Source organism: Arachis duranensis, chromosome 6 (genome assembly GCF_000817695.3).
Source record: "Arachis duranensis cultivar V14167 chromosome 6, aradu.V14167.gnm2.J7QH, whole genome shotgun sequence".
NCBI classification, from domain to species: domain Eukaryota; kingdom Viridiplantae; phylum Streptophyta; class Magnoliopsida; order Fabales; family Fabaceae; genus Arachis; species Arachis duranensis.
The window spans coordinates 10,929,539-10,940,838 of NC_029777.3; the positions used below are offsets into that span (position 1 = coordinate 10,929,539).

Sequence of the window (11,300 nt, forward strand, 5' to 3'; positions counted from 1 at the left end):
ACATAGTCGTGTGTGGTCATCGATAAAAGTCACAAACCATTTCTTTCCAAATTGAGTTGTTATTTTCGATGGACCCCATACATCACTATGAATCAACTGGAAAGGTTTAGATGCATGATAAGGTTGAGAGTAATAAGGAACTCTATGACTCTTTGCACGAATACAACTTTCACATTTAAGTAAGGAAGAATCAATATTCTTAAACAAACTTGGAAACAAATATTTGAGATATGGAAAATTAGGGTGTCCTAGTCTATTGTGCCAGAGCATTATTTGGTCCTTTATAGGCATAGAACTAATACCACTAAATCCTTGAACTACTTTATCTTCCGAAATATCCTCAAAATGATAGATCCCGTCCATCATCTTAGCACTGCCAATCATCTTCCCCGAGGTCCAGTCTTGAAAAATACAATGAGTGTCAAAGAATGTCACAGCACAATTGGAATCCTTGCAGATTTTACTAATAGAGAGAAGATTACAAGAAAGCTTTGGTACATGTAGGACATTTCTTAGGTCAATGTTTTTGGACAATTTAATGGTACCTTTTCCAGCAATGGATGAAAAACTACCATCGGCAACTCTAATTTTCTTATTTTCAAAAGAAGGAGAATAAGTTTTAAATAAAGGAGAGAGGCTGGTCATATGGTCAGATGCACCTGAATCGACAATCCATGGTGCATTCAAGTTTGAGGTGCAGTTAAGCGACATAGGAATACTAAAATTACCTGTTTGAGCCAAAGAACCACTAGGAGTACTAGATAAAGAACTGGAATTTAACAGCCTTATGAGCTGCTCAACCTGTTCCTTACTGAAGGATGATTTTTCAGCCTCATGAGCAGTTGGGGTAACACGTATTTTGGGACCAGGTTGTTTCCCATGAATCTTCCAGCAGGTTTCTCGGGTGTGACGAGGTTTATTGCAGTGGTCACACCAAAGATTGGAGGGATGCTTCTGATTTGATGAACTTTTAAGTGCAGCAGGTGCCACTAAGAGTGCATTAGACTCCAAAGAAGTCTGTTCAGTCTTGCCTTTTTCCATCATCACAGCTCTACGAGTTTCCTCTCTTCTAACCTCAACAAAAACTCCTCCAATTGAGGGTAGGACTGCTCTTCCAATAATTCTGCCACGAACTTCATCTAGCTCCACATTGAGGCCTGCAAGAAATTGAAATATCCTCCCTTCTTCCACTGTTTGTTGGTGGTGTTTGGCATCAGCAGCTGAAATCCACTTGTAGTTATTGAAGTGGTCAAGGTCCTGCCACACCCGCTTCAATGTGTGGAAATATTTGGTGACGTTGTCACTCCCTTGTTGAATTTCTCTAGCTTTTAGAGTAAGTTCATAAATCTGGGATTTATTCCCAAGATCAGAGTATATCTCCTTGACACTATCCCACAATTCTTTGGCAGTGGTATAGTACATATAGTTACTACTGATATCCTCCTCCATTGAGTTCACCAGCCATGTCATCACCATGGAATTTTCGGTATCCCACACATTATATTGTGTGTCAGTGACGTTAGGATGGCTTCGCTCACCGGTGAGATATCCAATCTTCCCTCTTCCACGAATGTACATCTGAACTGATTGAGACCACCTAAGGTAGTTTGACCCATTGATTCGAAATGTGGTGATCTGAACTGAATGGGAGTCACCACTAACTAGTACCCGTTGCTCAGATTTTAAATCTGATGGAGTAGGAGTGGTGTTCTCCTTTTGTTCATGATTAATGACTGAGAAACTGTCAGCCATATCTATAAATCAGAGGCACAGTGCAGAGATTCTGCTCTGATACCAACTTGAAGTGTCTGAATATTATGTATATTCAAATGTACAGAAAATCATCTCTTTATAGAGAAATTACAGAAATAGAAATAACTAAAAAATGAAAAAAATACTAGCCTAAAATAAGGAAAGATTTCTAATCATAAAATCTCTAAAAATAAGCTAAACTAAAACTGGAAAGGATATTATAATTAATTTTATTTACAGAAAAGATTCATGAAATAAATTAGAAATCTGATTTTGATTTGATCTAGTCAACACAAAAGAATGTGAGTTTAAATCCTCTTTGTGGCCATGAGAGCTCCTTTAGCCGGTAATTCTTACCTCTGTAAATGTTCGTTGAGCCTACACCCTAGGGCGGATGCCGATGTCACCCTAATATTTTGTTATGAGAAAAAAAAAATATAGGTCCTTTCTGTTTAGCATCTCTGGGTTATTTTCAAATTATTTTAAAATGTTCAAGGCTAAAAGATATTGAATTCCTAGTATTTTATACTTACGTATCTCGACATACTAAAAATATTTCAGTTGCAAGTTCAAGCAAACATTTGTTGGCCGAGCAAATAACACTTATATTTATCAATTTTGGTTCAGGCCTATTTGATATATATTTATACTGTTCTGTGAACTGTCTTCCTGATTATATTAGTTGAAAGATTGTCACCATTTAAACTTTAAGTATCTATAACATACTATGCTAAATCTTAGGGCAATGAATATTCACCATGCTATGACACAAGCAAACAAAAAGAATACCTATTATACTTGAAAAAACTGAGACTCAAACACCACTTTTCAGGAAGGATTCCTTGGCTCCTTTCCTTCGATGGTTTGTTCAAATTATACTTTGCTTTGTAATTGGGGTTGTGAAATAGAATGTTGGATGCTTTGACACCATTATAAAAGCACAGAACAATACACACACATACAGACACCAGTAGCAGATCCAAATGAGTCAAACTGAATCCATGTTCATATTATTAGTGATGTACCTACCACTTGTTCATTATGAGGTAGGTCATCAAGAGTTTAGGAATGGGTGGATTTGGGAATTTGGGTACTTTCAACATATTTCAGCTGCTAATGCCAAGTGTGGTATTTTGGTTGGATGTGAAGGTCACCCTCTGGTGACCCCAATGCGTATATTTTAGTTCTTTTGCATCTTGTTATGTCATTTTGAAGCTTTTGACATGGCTTCTATAATAATAAAGAAATGGCAGACACATCTGAACTCCGGCTTCGACCAACTATGGCAATGAAACTGTCGCTTTCTCTAATAAAGTATCTGAGTGATCCTTAAACCTTCTCCTTTTATCTGCTCCTTCATGAAGCTTGTATTTATTCGTCTTGTTTTGGAAAATCATGAAGCTGGAAGTTCATATTGGAAGTTAGTGATCCTGCAAATCTGGGATTCCAAAGGCCAAGTTTATTTGACTTATACAGAGATGCAACCGTTTGTTCTCTCTAATGGGTTCTTGAAGAGTGCCAAAAAGCAGAGCACATTAGAGATAACAAATGGTTGTAAAATTGTATAAGTCATCAACTTAGTACCGGAAAGTGGAAACCCAGATTCCCAGGATGACAGATATATGAACTACCACATTCATGATTTATCAAAATAAAAGATAAGTAAACTCAACCATGGCTACTGAATTTCACTACCAAGATCAGCAATATATTTGTTCACATGGTAAAATCCAAATTACTCAGCTTTCTAAAAAGTTTACAGCTTCAAATTGCAATTTAACTCATTCAGTAGTGACCATCAGGAAGATGATTGACTTTTGCAATAATGTGATATCTAGTTTATTAGCATAATAATAATAATAATCCATATTACTCAAACTGGTTGACATGCACATTAATCACTAGAGCATAAGCTTTTTTGCTGTCATGTATTCTGCATTTCTGTTCCATTTAAATATAGCTTCTGTTATTAAGATTTTCAAATTTTCAATATGCTGTTTTTATGTACCTCTGTCAAAAGATTGATGACTTGGATCCCAATGAGTAATCTAGAAACTTCAAAACCATATTACTGTATACAGTTATCGAGCTTAAATCAGCACATCAAAAACAGACAAGTAAAAGTAAATTGCTAATCAATAATCATGCACTAACGAAGTCAATGTATGAAAACTGAATCAACAAAATTCAGTGTTTTTGTCCTTATTCGAACTCGAAGGGACATAAGAAACCGGCAAACTGTAGAATGTCGTGATATTGAAAAACCAATTTCAGCTCATTCGAATGATATATGGGAAGAATATGATAATAAAAATGAATTGATCCCAAACTTCGATTTTCCCACGCATCTTTGTTGTTTCCAGCTCAATTTTCCATTTCTTTTCACATCAACTATCAAGAATTGTACACCAAAGCATTGGCATAACAAAGAAATGATACTGACCAAATGGCATCTATAATCAGCTTAGTGACAAAGCAGAAACATTGCCACAGAAAAGTTTACTCACTGAGCCATAGCCATTGACTACAAGCAAATAATTTCAGTCAGCAACAGCAATCATGGCAGTTCTGCAACACAGGAGCACTAAATCATGGCAGTTTCTCCCGATTGCACTAATGGCATTGCTATCGCAGCCGCAATTTAAACGATGGTCGCGAACCAATTTCGATATACCAGTTGAATTCCACGAAAGAGATCGCTAAAGCTTTCAAATCTCATCTTTTTCCATCATTTTCTTCTCTTTTTCCTTAGCCTTCTTCAGCAATTTCGGCCTCGGATTCATCGGCTTCAAGAACCCAGCCTGCAACCTCACCATCTCCCTCAAAATCTCAATCAGCATGCTCTCAACTTCAACTCCATTCGGCTCAAGAACCCTCAAAACCCTAGCCACGGCCTCCATGGTACTCACGCAACCAGAAAACGGTTCCTTTCTCAGAATTAACTCCGAATCGTAGATGCTTCCGCCACTCACGGTCTCATCTACTCCCAAACAAACCCTAACAGCGAACCTAGATTGGAGGAACTCCTCGCTCGCCTTCACCATCTCACGCGCGTGCTTCCACGTGCCGTCGAACGCGATCAACACAAGCTCTCTCTCGCCGTTTCGCGTGAGGTCCTGCACGTTCAGGTCGGAGATGTCGACGGCCGGAGTGGAGGATGTTGCCGGAAAGAGGTAGATAACGGAAGGAGGAGGAGATCGGTCGAGCAAGGGGGAGAGGCCGGGGCGGAGACGGCGGCCGGTGACGGCGGTGGCGCGGAGAAGGGATCGAATGAGGAGAGGAGTTGTGGAGAGCTTGTGGTGCGCCTCGTGAGGGTGGTGGAGGATGAGGAGTTGTGTGGAGATTTCGATGGGGTGAGGGGGAAGCACGTGGCAGAGGCATACCGGATTAGGGCGGTGGCAGGAGGAGCAGATGGAGCGGCCGCTAGGTGACGGCTGTGGTTCCGGCGACGTGGCGGTGCCGTCGTCTTCTTTCTCTGGTGCCATGCAGTGCATTCCACGTCAAAATTCTCAAAACTCATCTAATCATTTACATAACACTTCTAAAATTTAACTCTACTTAGACCAACTATGAAAGTGACCGTTACAATACTAGCCGTTAAGTAGCCGTTGCAAAACTAGCCGTTATTTTTATTATTCTATATATACTACTTACATATACTTTTATTTTCACAATTTCTTCTACTCTTCCTTCATCTTCTTTCAAAGTTTATGAAATTAAAGTTCTACTGAAATTATTTTTTGCTCAAAAATATGGATCCAAACCAATTCAACTCTTTTTTTAATTATTTACAAAATTTTTCTCAAATTTTAAATATCCGACCATCTCAAACTTCAAACTCTCAAATTCCAAATCAAAACTTCATCCTACCAAATACATTTCAAAATCCAAATCCACAAAATCTTCTTAATTTTAATTTTCAAACTCCTTATAATAATCAATTCCCTATATTCCAACTACATAATCAAAATTCACAAACACCACATTTTTCATTTTCATCCATATTTAACCCTTTTATCGGAAACGTTACTCCAACATCCTTGCCATTTCAAACTCAATCTCAATTTTCAAACTCTCAGATTCCAAATCAAAACTTCATCCTATCAAATACATTTCAAAATCCAAATCCACAAAATCTTCCTAATTTTAATTTTCAAACTCCTTATAATAATCAATTCCCTATATTTCAACCACATAATCAAAATTCACAAACACCACATTTTCCATTTTCATCCATATTTAACCCCTTTATCGAAAATATTACTCCAACATCCTTGCCATTTCAAACTCAATTCAGTGCATCGAGACATGACTCATTTGGTGTTGGTGGCTCTTCTAATCCGTCCCTTCATATTCCGATACAATCTAGTCCAAATCCGCAATACTCATCATCATCAAATACAGAAACAACGTTGGTTATGAAAACCGGTGTGGACTCTCCCGTTCGCCAACAAGGATCAAAGAAGAAGAGAAAGGGTAAGAGAAAAGTACAAATGTGTGAAGATCTTAGCGAAAAGGAATTATCGGTTGTTAAAAAACTATCTCTCATGAAAGATATTAACAACCTTAGAGAAAAGGAACTAATGAATAGAAAAAAAGAAAGAGAAGAGGAGAGGCAATATAGGAAAAAAATTATGGCAATCAAAAAAAAGGAGTTACAAATTCAAACGGCAATGAAAGAACAAGACTTACAAACTCAGAAATATATTAAAGAAATGGAGATAAATGCAAAGAAAAGGGAAATGGAAATGGAAATGGAAAGGATGGCTAAGGAAAGGGAAAGGAAAATGGATATGCAAATACTTAATGTTGACATGTCTACAATGAGTGAAAAACGACGAGTTCTTCATGAGATTGCATGTACTAGCCGTTATTGTTTCCCTCTTCACTAAACCACTCAAAATAGCATAAATTTTGGTAGAAATTGCCAAATTGGAAGTGATCCTCTGTAATTAATGATTCATAGTTGTTTATATATTTAGTGGCAGTTGAATTAGTTATATATAACCGATTATAGATGTTTTTCGTGCATGTTCATACAAAAATCTCGAACTTAGTTCAGACAAGTTTTTATCAAAGATAGCACTAACTAAACGTCAAATATGTTAATGGGGAGAAAAAGAAATCGCTAGCTACAAAAAAATTGCAGAATAATTTTTCCACTTTCCTTTATTTGGGTCGTGATCCAACCTATCTTTTAACTTAAGTTACAGTACACTACCACAATGTCATTTAATGAAATAATATACACACATAATAATAAGGGGAAAATTAAAATGATCCAACCCTGTTTATTAACACTTGAAGTAGCTTTAAAGCGATTCTTAATGAGGAAAAATTGAACACCCCGCGTGACGCATGAGGCACAAGTATCTGTGGTCAGCTTTGTCACTCTTCGAATTGTTCACTTCATGAATCCAAGACTTTAACTTTCTGTTGAAGGAGGCCAGTAGATTTTGATGTTTAATGCCATAGATAAACTCTCTTGCCATAAGCCAAAAATTGTAGTACGTTACTCAAAATCGTAAATTCAAATATTCAATTACCAAAACTTGAATTCATGCCCTCAAACTAAGAGCCTCAATGTGGGGAAACCGGGAAAGTATACCTAAGTTTCTTCTTCATCATCTGAAAGCAAGCAATCTTGTATTTGTTCCCTGAAAAGAAAGCATAGTGCTATGTAAACTTTGATGCAATGAATATTGTGATCGATAGCTCCTAGCATAAGATGAGTAGAATTTTCAGGTCTACATGTAATCCAGCGAAGACCATCATGACAGTAAAAAGAATTGCAATATGAAGAAAGTAAATATTTGCCTAATAAGCAAGAGCTCAAATTTGATTTAACATGCACCCAGTAGACCAGTACCACAGTAAGGGTTTTAAAGAAGGCTGAGTGGTTATAGCTAAGCATGAGTTATAACTGAATTTGAAATGCAATCCATTGATCTTGACATCAAAACAGTCACTCACCTTAGCAGACTCAAGTTACAATTGTTTGCTTCCTCTGATCTGGAAACTATAGATTGGGGTAAATCCGTATAAAATTGCTCCATTGTCGTGGAATCTCTTGGAAGTATCTGATACTGACAACTAGAACAGCAAGCAGCATAAAAAAATTCACCAGTGCTACCATTATCATGGTTGCTTCGATTAACAATCTCAGACTTATCAAGTGGGCTATTGCAGAGAGGACAGAAAGATTCCGAGGAAACAGATTCATTCGATTTGAGATTATATCTCTTTTGGCGTCTTCGAGTTGCCAAGGGAACATGACCATCAGTGATCTCGGGAATCTTGTTAAATTGGAAAGGAATGAGTTTCCCAGCTGTTCTCACAATTGTGCTCTCTCTAGATGGGTTTTCTTCCTGCAAAAATGGAGTTCATTTCCAAACTTAAAGCCACAGCTACTGTAAACAAGACTTTAACATATAATTCAATTACAATAATACACATACACATACCCATACCCATGTATGCACATTTGTATATGGGTATACCAATTAAGATAACTTTATATGTTAAAACAAGAGGAGTCTAAAGGGAATCACTGGCTCCAACTGAGGTATTAATTAAACGGATCATATGACCTACTATTTTTAAAACCCAGCTTCAAAAGTGTCTCTGTTGTATAGAAGGGTAAGGACAAGGTGCAACAAATCATACCTGCAATAATTGTACAAATGATGAGACCAAGCCATTGATGGTAGAGCTTGGACTTGTAGACAACTTTAAAGTCTTTAGACTGCCCTGCCAAACAGATCAAAGACATGTACTCAATCGATTATACAACTCAGTGAGTCTGGCACATTAAAGAATACACGGAAAGTAAAGTAATATATGATACAACACTTAACATGACACAAAAGAAACAATTTTCTACCCATCAAGGCGGCAAAGCATGTTGATCTCTTGAGCGAAACAATCACGTAGAGGAAGCACAACTGGAATTTCCCATCGAGCATCAACATACTGTATATCTGCAGGTAATGAATATCCCTGACCCTGTAAAAACATGAACAGAAGGATGCACTCTATCAGGTCATCTTCTATGTAGAATGGTTGAAACAAGAAACATATATAAGAACTACAACAGAGTATAAGCTGAAAGATTAATTTTATTCATAACAATGTGGACAAGAATCTTAAACTAGGCATGGACCAGTCAATTTGGCATTCTCATGAATGAAGCATGACACAGATATTCACATTTAATGGTTATATATGGGCTACAGGACTAACGACCTTCGCTCACTCAAAATCCACAACAAACCTTCACAGTGGCTGAAATGACATGAGAAGCAATTCTTGAAATGCATGATCCTAGAACAAGTCTGTTATAACCAAATTCAGAAGCAACCTGCATAATGTAAAACATTTTAAATTAGCTGCTTTCATATATATACACACACACACACACACACACATACATCCACAAGGCACAAGCTTCTATCTAAGATGAGATAAGTGTATGGCATTATGGCGTTCAGAATCAAACCTTTTGAAGTGCCAACATGCGAATATTAACCAACAAATCCTCCCTTCCAGTGGGATCACTCACAGCATTCAGAATCTTTAACAGCCTGTCCTTTCCGTCACTAGAATTGGACGAGTAAATTGTCTCAATAGGAACAACATGCAACTCCTTCTTTGGCGGGGCTAAACACGAAACAACCGAAGAAACAAATCCAACCGCCTCATCCATCTCACCAGAAGGAATCGGCACAACAGCACTCTCATCTATAAACACCACTCCAACACCAAACACAGGCAACGACCTATCTCTACAGGCATCAAAATTCTTCTGTGCCCTCTCTTGCAAATCATGCACATACTGCAAAGCTATCCTAAACAGAAAATGCATACATTTTCATCATCTATAAACATGACCAATCATAGTATGAACTTGGATAAGCTTCTAAAAAGAACTTTTACAAAGTAATGCGAATATATCTTCTATCATGCTTCTAAGAGTTCACAGTAAAAACACAGATTTTCTGATTCATACAAACAAACTAAGAAATTTCATTGAACTGACCTTGAAGAAGGGCCACCTGAGAATGCAACAAGGACCTTATCGGTGGGAGAGATCATGGCGTTCGAGGTGACCGCGTATCTGAACTTCCCAAACAGGTTGCTCCTGAAGCAATCAGCGCAGAAGCGACCATCGTCGATGCCGCCGTAACCCGAAACAGAGTCGTTCAGCTTGCACTTGACGCAGATGTTCCCATTGCTCGCTGAATCGGTTTTTGTTGGAACTGCTGGATTCTCACGCTTCGGTTCTTCTTCGTCTTTGTAGCAACCGGATTGGCAACCAGAGCCGTTACACGCCATTGACGTTGAATCGAGCTTCTTCAGTCGCCGGGGTTTAGGGTTTTTCGGAACCGCCCCAATTCTCGCTAGGAATAATATTACTGCAGAAGTTTAGTCTAATTTTTTTTCCTTTCGAAATTATTTTGATTGGGCTGTAAAATGAGAATGGGCTTAGGAAGTCCCAAATATGAGAGAACAATTATTGGCACTTTCAGCCCAAATAAAAAATAAATTGGCTTGAGCCTCACCTGGGCTGGGCCTTTTTTTCACGCAACATTGGAAAAAATAATAAAAAAAAGAGAAAGAACTTTAGAGCTTTCATTTACGGAGACCTAAGCTCCTCACTCGCCAAACACCAGCCGCACCCTACACCACTCTTCTCCGACCATCGGCGCCACCGCCTCTGGCAACACCGCCACCACCCCGGCGGATCCCCCGGCACGACCATCGGCTTGGACATTCTTGTCGTCCACCTCCTCTCTGGCAAGCTGCTGCTTCTTATACAGTCAGTACCATTTCCCAGCTATTCGCGCCTTTTTTAATATATGATTTTTAATTATTTATTGTTGTGCATTTCTACGTTGCAATTTGAGTTCCTATTCTTGTTTGAATGTTCTTCCTCATTGATTTTTTGTTATGTGAGATTTTGTACCTGTGGAACATTTCATTGAGTTTCATTTGATCTTTTGTTTCTTGTTATCTTCATAGGTGGAAATAAAAACGTAAGTTTTTTACGTTGTAAATAATGGGTCCTATGCATTTCCAGAATAATTTATGGTAGAACCTCTAGAAGTAGAAAATAGTTGCAATTTTAATTTTTAACTTTTAGTATTGTCACTGTTACCACCATTTCATGGATGGCAACTCTTTGTGCAGTTGCATTGTTTCCTTCTCATTGCTCTGATGAGTAGATGTGTTCTTACATTACTTTTTGTTTATTTATTTAAATATGCAAAAGAGTATGGGATTTCCAGATGCTTCCAAGGATCTTTCATCAGAAATGGAGGTTGATGCCTTTAGGCGCCTTTTCCCACTTAAATATTTTGAGCGTCATCTTGCCGAAGCTATACGTCCTGATGGTAGACCACTTGGGAAAGCTAGAGATACAACTGTAGTTCTTGGTTAGTTGCCATTTTACTTGCAATTTACCAAATCTTTGTCTTCTATGTGGCTTGTTAGTCATAAGAGGATTGGAATTGAGATTGTTAACTCTTCTGTTTAGGCGCTGTTGCATC

The 11,300-nt window shown here is 38.0% G+C and overlaps 3 protein-coding genes across 6 annotated transcripts in view; 1 reads left to right on the plus strand and 2 right to left on the minus strand.

The window, feature by feature from the left end:
* Nucleotides 1–3,990: 3,990 nt before the first annotated feature.
* Nucleotides 3,991–5,282, minus strand: LOC107492622 (uncharacterized). The gene has a single exon (XM_016113658.3). The coding sequence runs from the start codon at nucleotides 5,244–5,246 to the stop codon at nucleotides 4,461–4,463; it is 786 nt and encodes a 261-aa protein (XP_015969144.1). The 5' UTR covers nucleotides 5,247–5,282; the 3' UTR covers nucleotides 3,991–4,460.
* Nucleotides 5,283–6,895: 1,613 nt separating this feature from the next.
* On the minus strand, nucleotides 6,896–10,150 carry LOC107492621 (cytoplasmic tRNA 2-thiolation protein 2). 4 transcript variants are annotated; one of them, XR_001592814.3, is made up of 8 exons: nucleotides 9,791–10,150; nucleotides 9,251–9,599; nucleotides 9,026–9,112; nucleotides 8,636–8,757; nucleotides 8,419–8,497; nucleotides 7,726–8,120; nucleotides 7,299–7,409; nucleotides 6,896–7,185 (listed from the first exon to the last, which is right to left on the minus strand). XR_001592814.3 is itself a non-coding variant. In XM_016113656.3 (8 exons), exons 1-7 carry the CDS (start codon nucleotides 10,084–10,086, stop codon nucleotides 7,361–7,363), a joined length of 1,377 nt encoding a protein of 458 aa, XP_015969142.1. In that variant the 5' UTR covers nucleotides 10,087–10,150; the 3' UTR covers nucleotides 6,896–7,185. The 4 variants fall into 4 exon arrangements, 3 of the variants coding, with proteins under 3 accessions (XP_015969142.1, XP_052118581.1, XP_015969141.1); XM_016113656.3 differs by having other exon boundaries at nucleotides 7,361–7,409; XM_052262621.1 differs by having other exon boundaries at nucleotides 6,896–7,236; nucleotides 7,361–7,409.
* A 247-nt stretch (nucleotides 10,151–10,397) lies between these two features.
* LOC107492620 (uncharacterized) overlaps nucleotides 10,398–11,300 on the plus strand; it is a 3,544-nt gene continuing 2,641 nt past the window's right edge. The window contains 2 exon segments of the mRNA XM_016113654.3: nucleotides 10,398–10,570; nucleotides 11,024–11,281. Coding sequence (XP_015969140.1) covers nucleotides 11,027–11,281 — 255 coding nt within the window. The 5' untranslated portion in view covers nucleotides 10,398–10,570; nucleotides 11,024–11,026.

Coding starts and splice junctions, on each gene's coding strand:
- LOC107492622 (XM_016113658.3), bottom strand. CDS start 5,246: ATGCACTGCATGGCACCAGAGAAAGAAGACGACGGCACCGCCACGTCG.
- LOC107492621 (XM_016113656.3), bottom strand. CDS start 10,086: ATGGCGTGTAACGGCTCTGGTTGCCAATCCGGTTGCTACAAAGACGAA. Junction 9,600..9,790: donor TCAGGTGGCCCTTCTTCAAG/GTCAGTTCAATG, acceptor TTTTCTGTTTAG/GATAGCTTTGCAGTATGTGC. Junction 8,758..9,025: donor TCATTTCAGCCACTGTGAAG/GTTTGTTGTGGA, acceptor ATGTTTTTACAG/GGTCAGGGATATTCATTACC.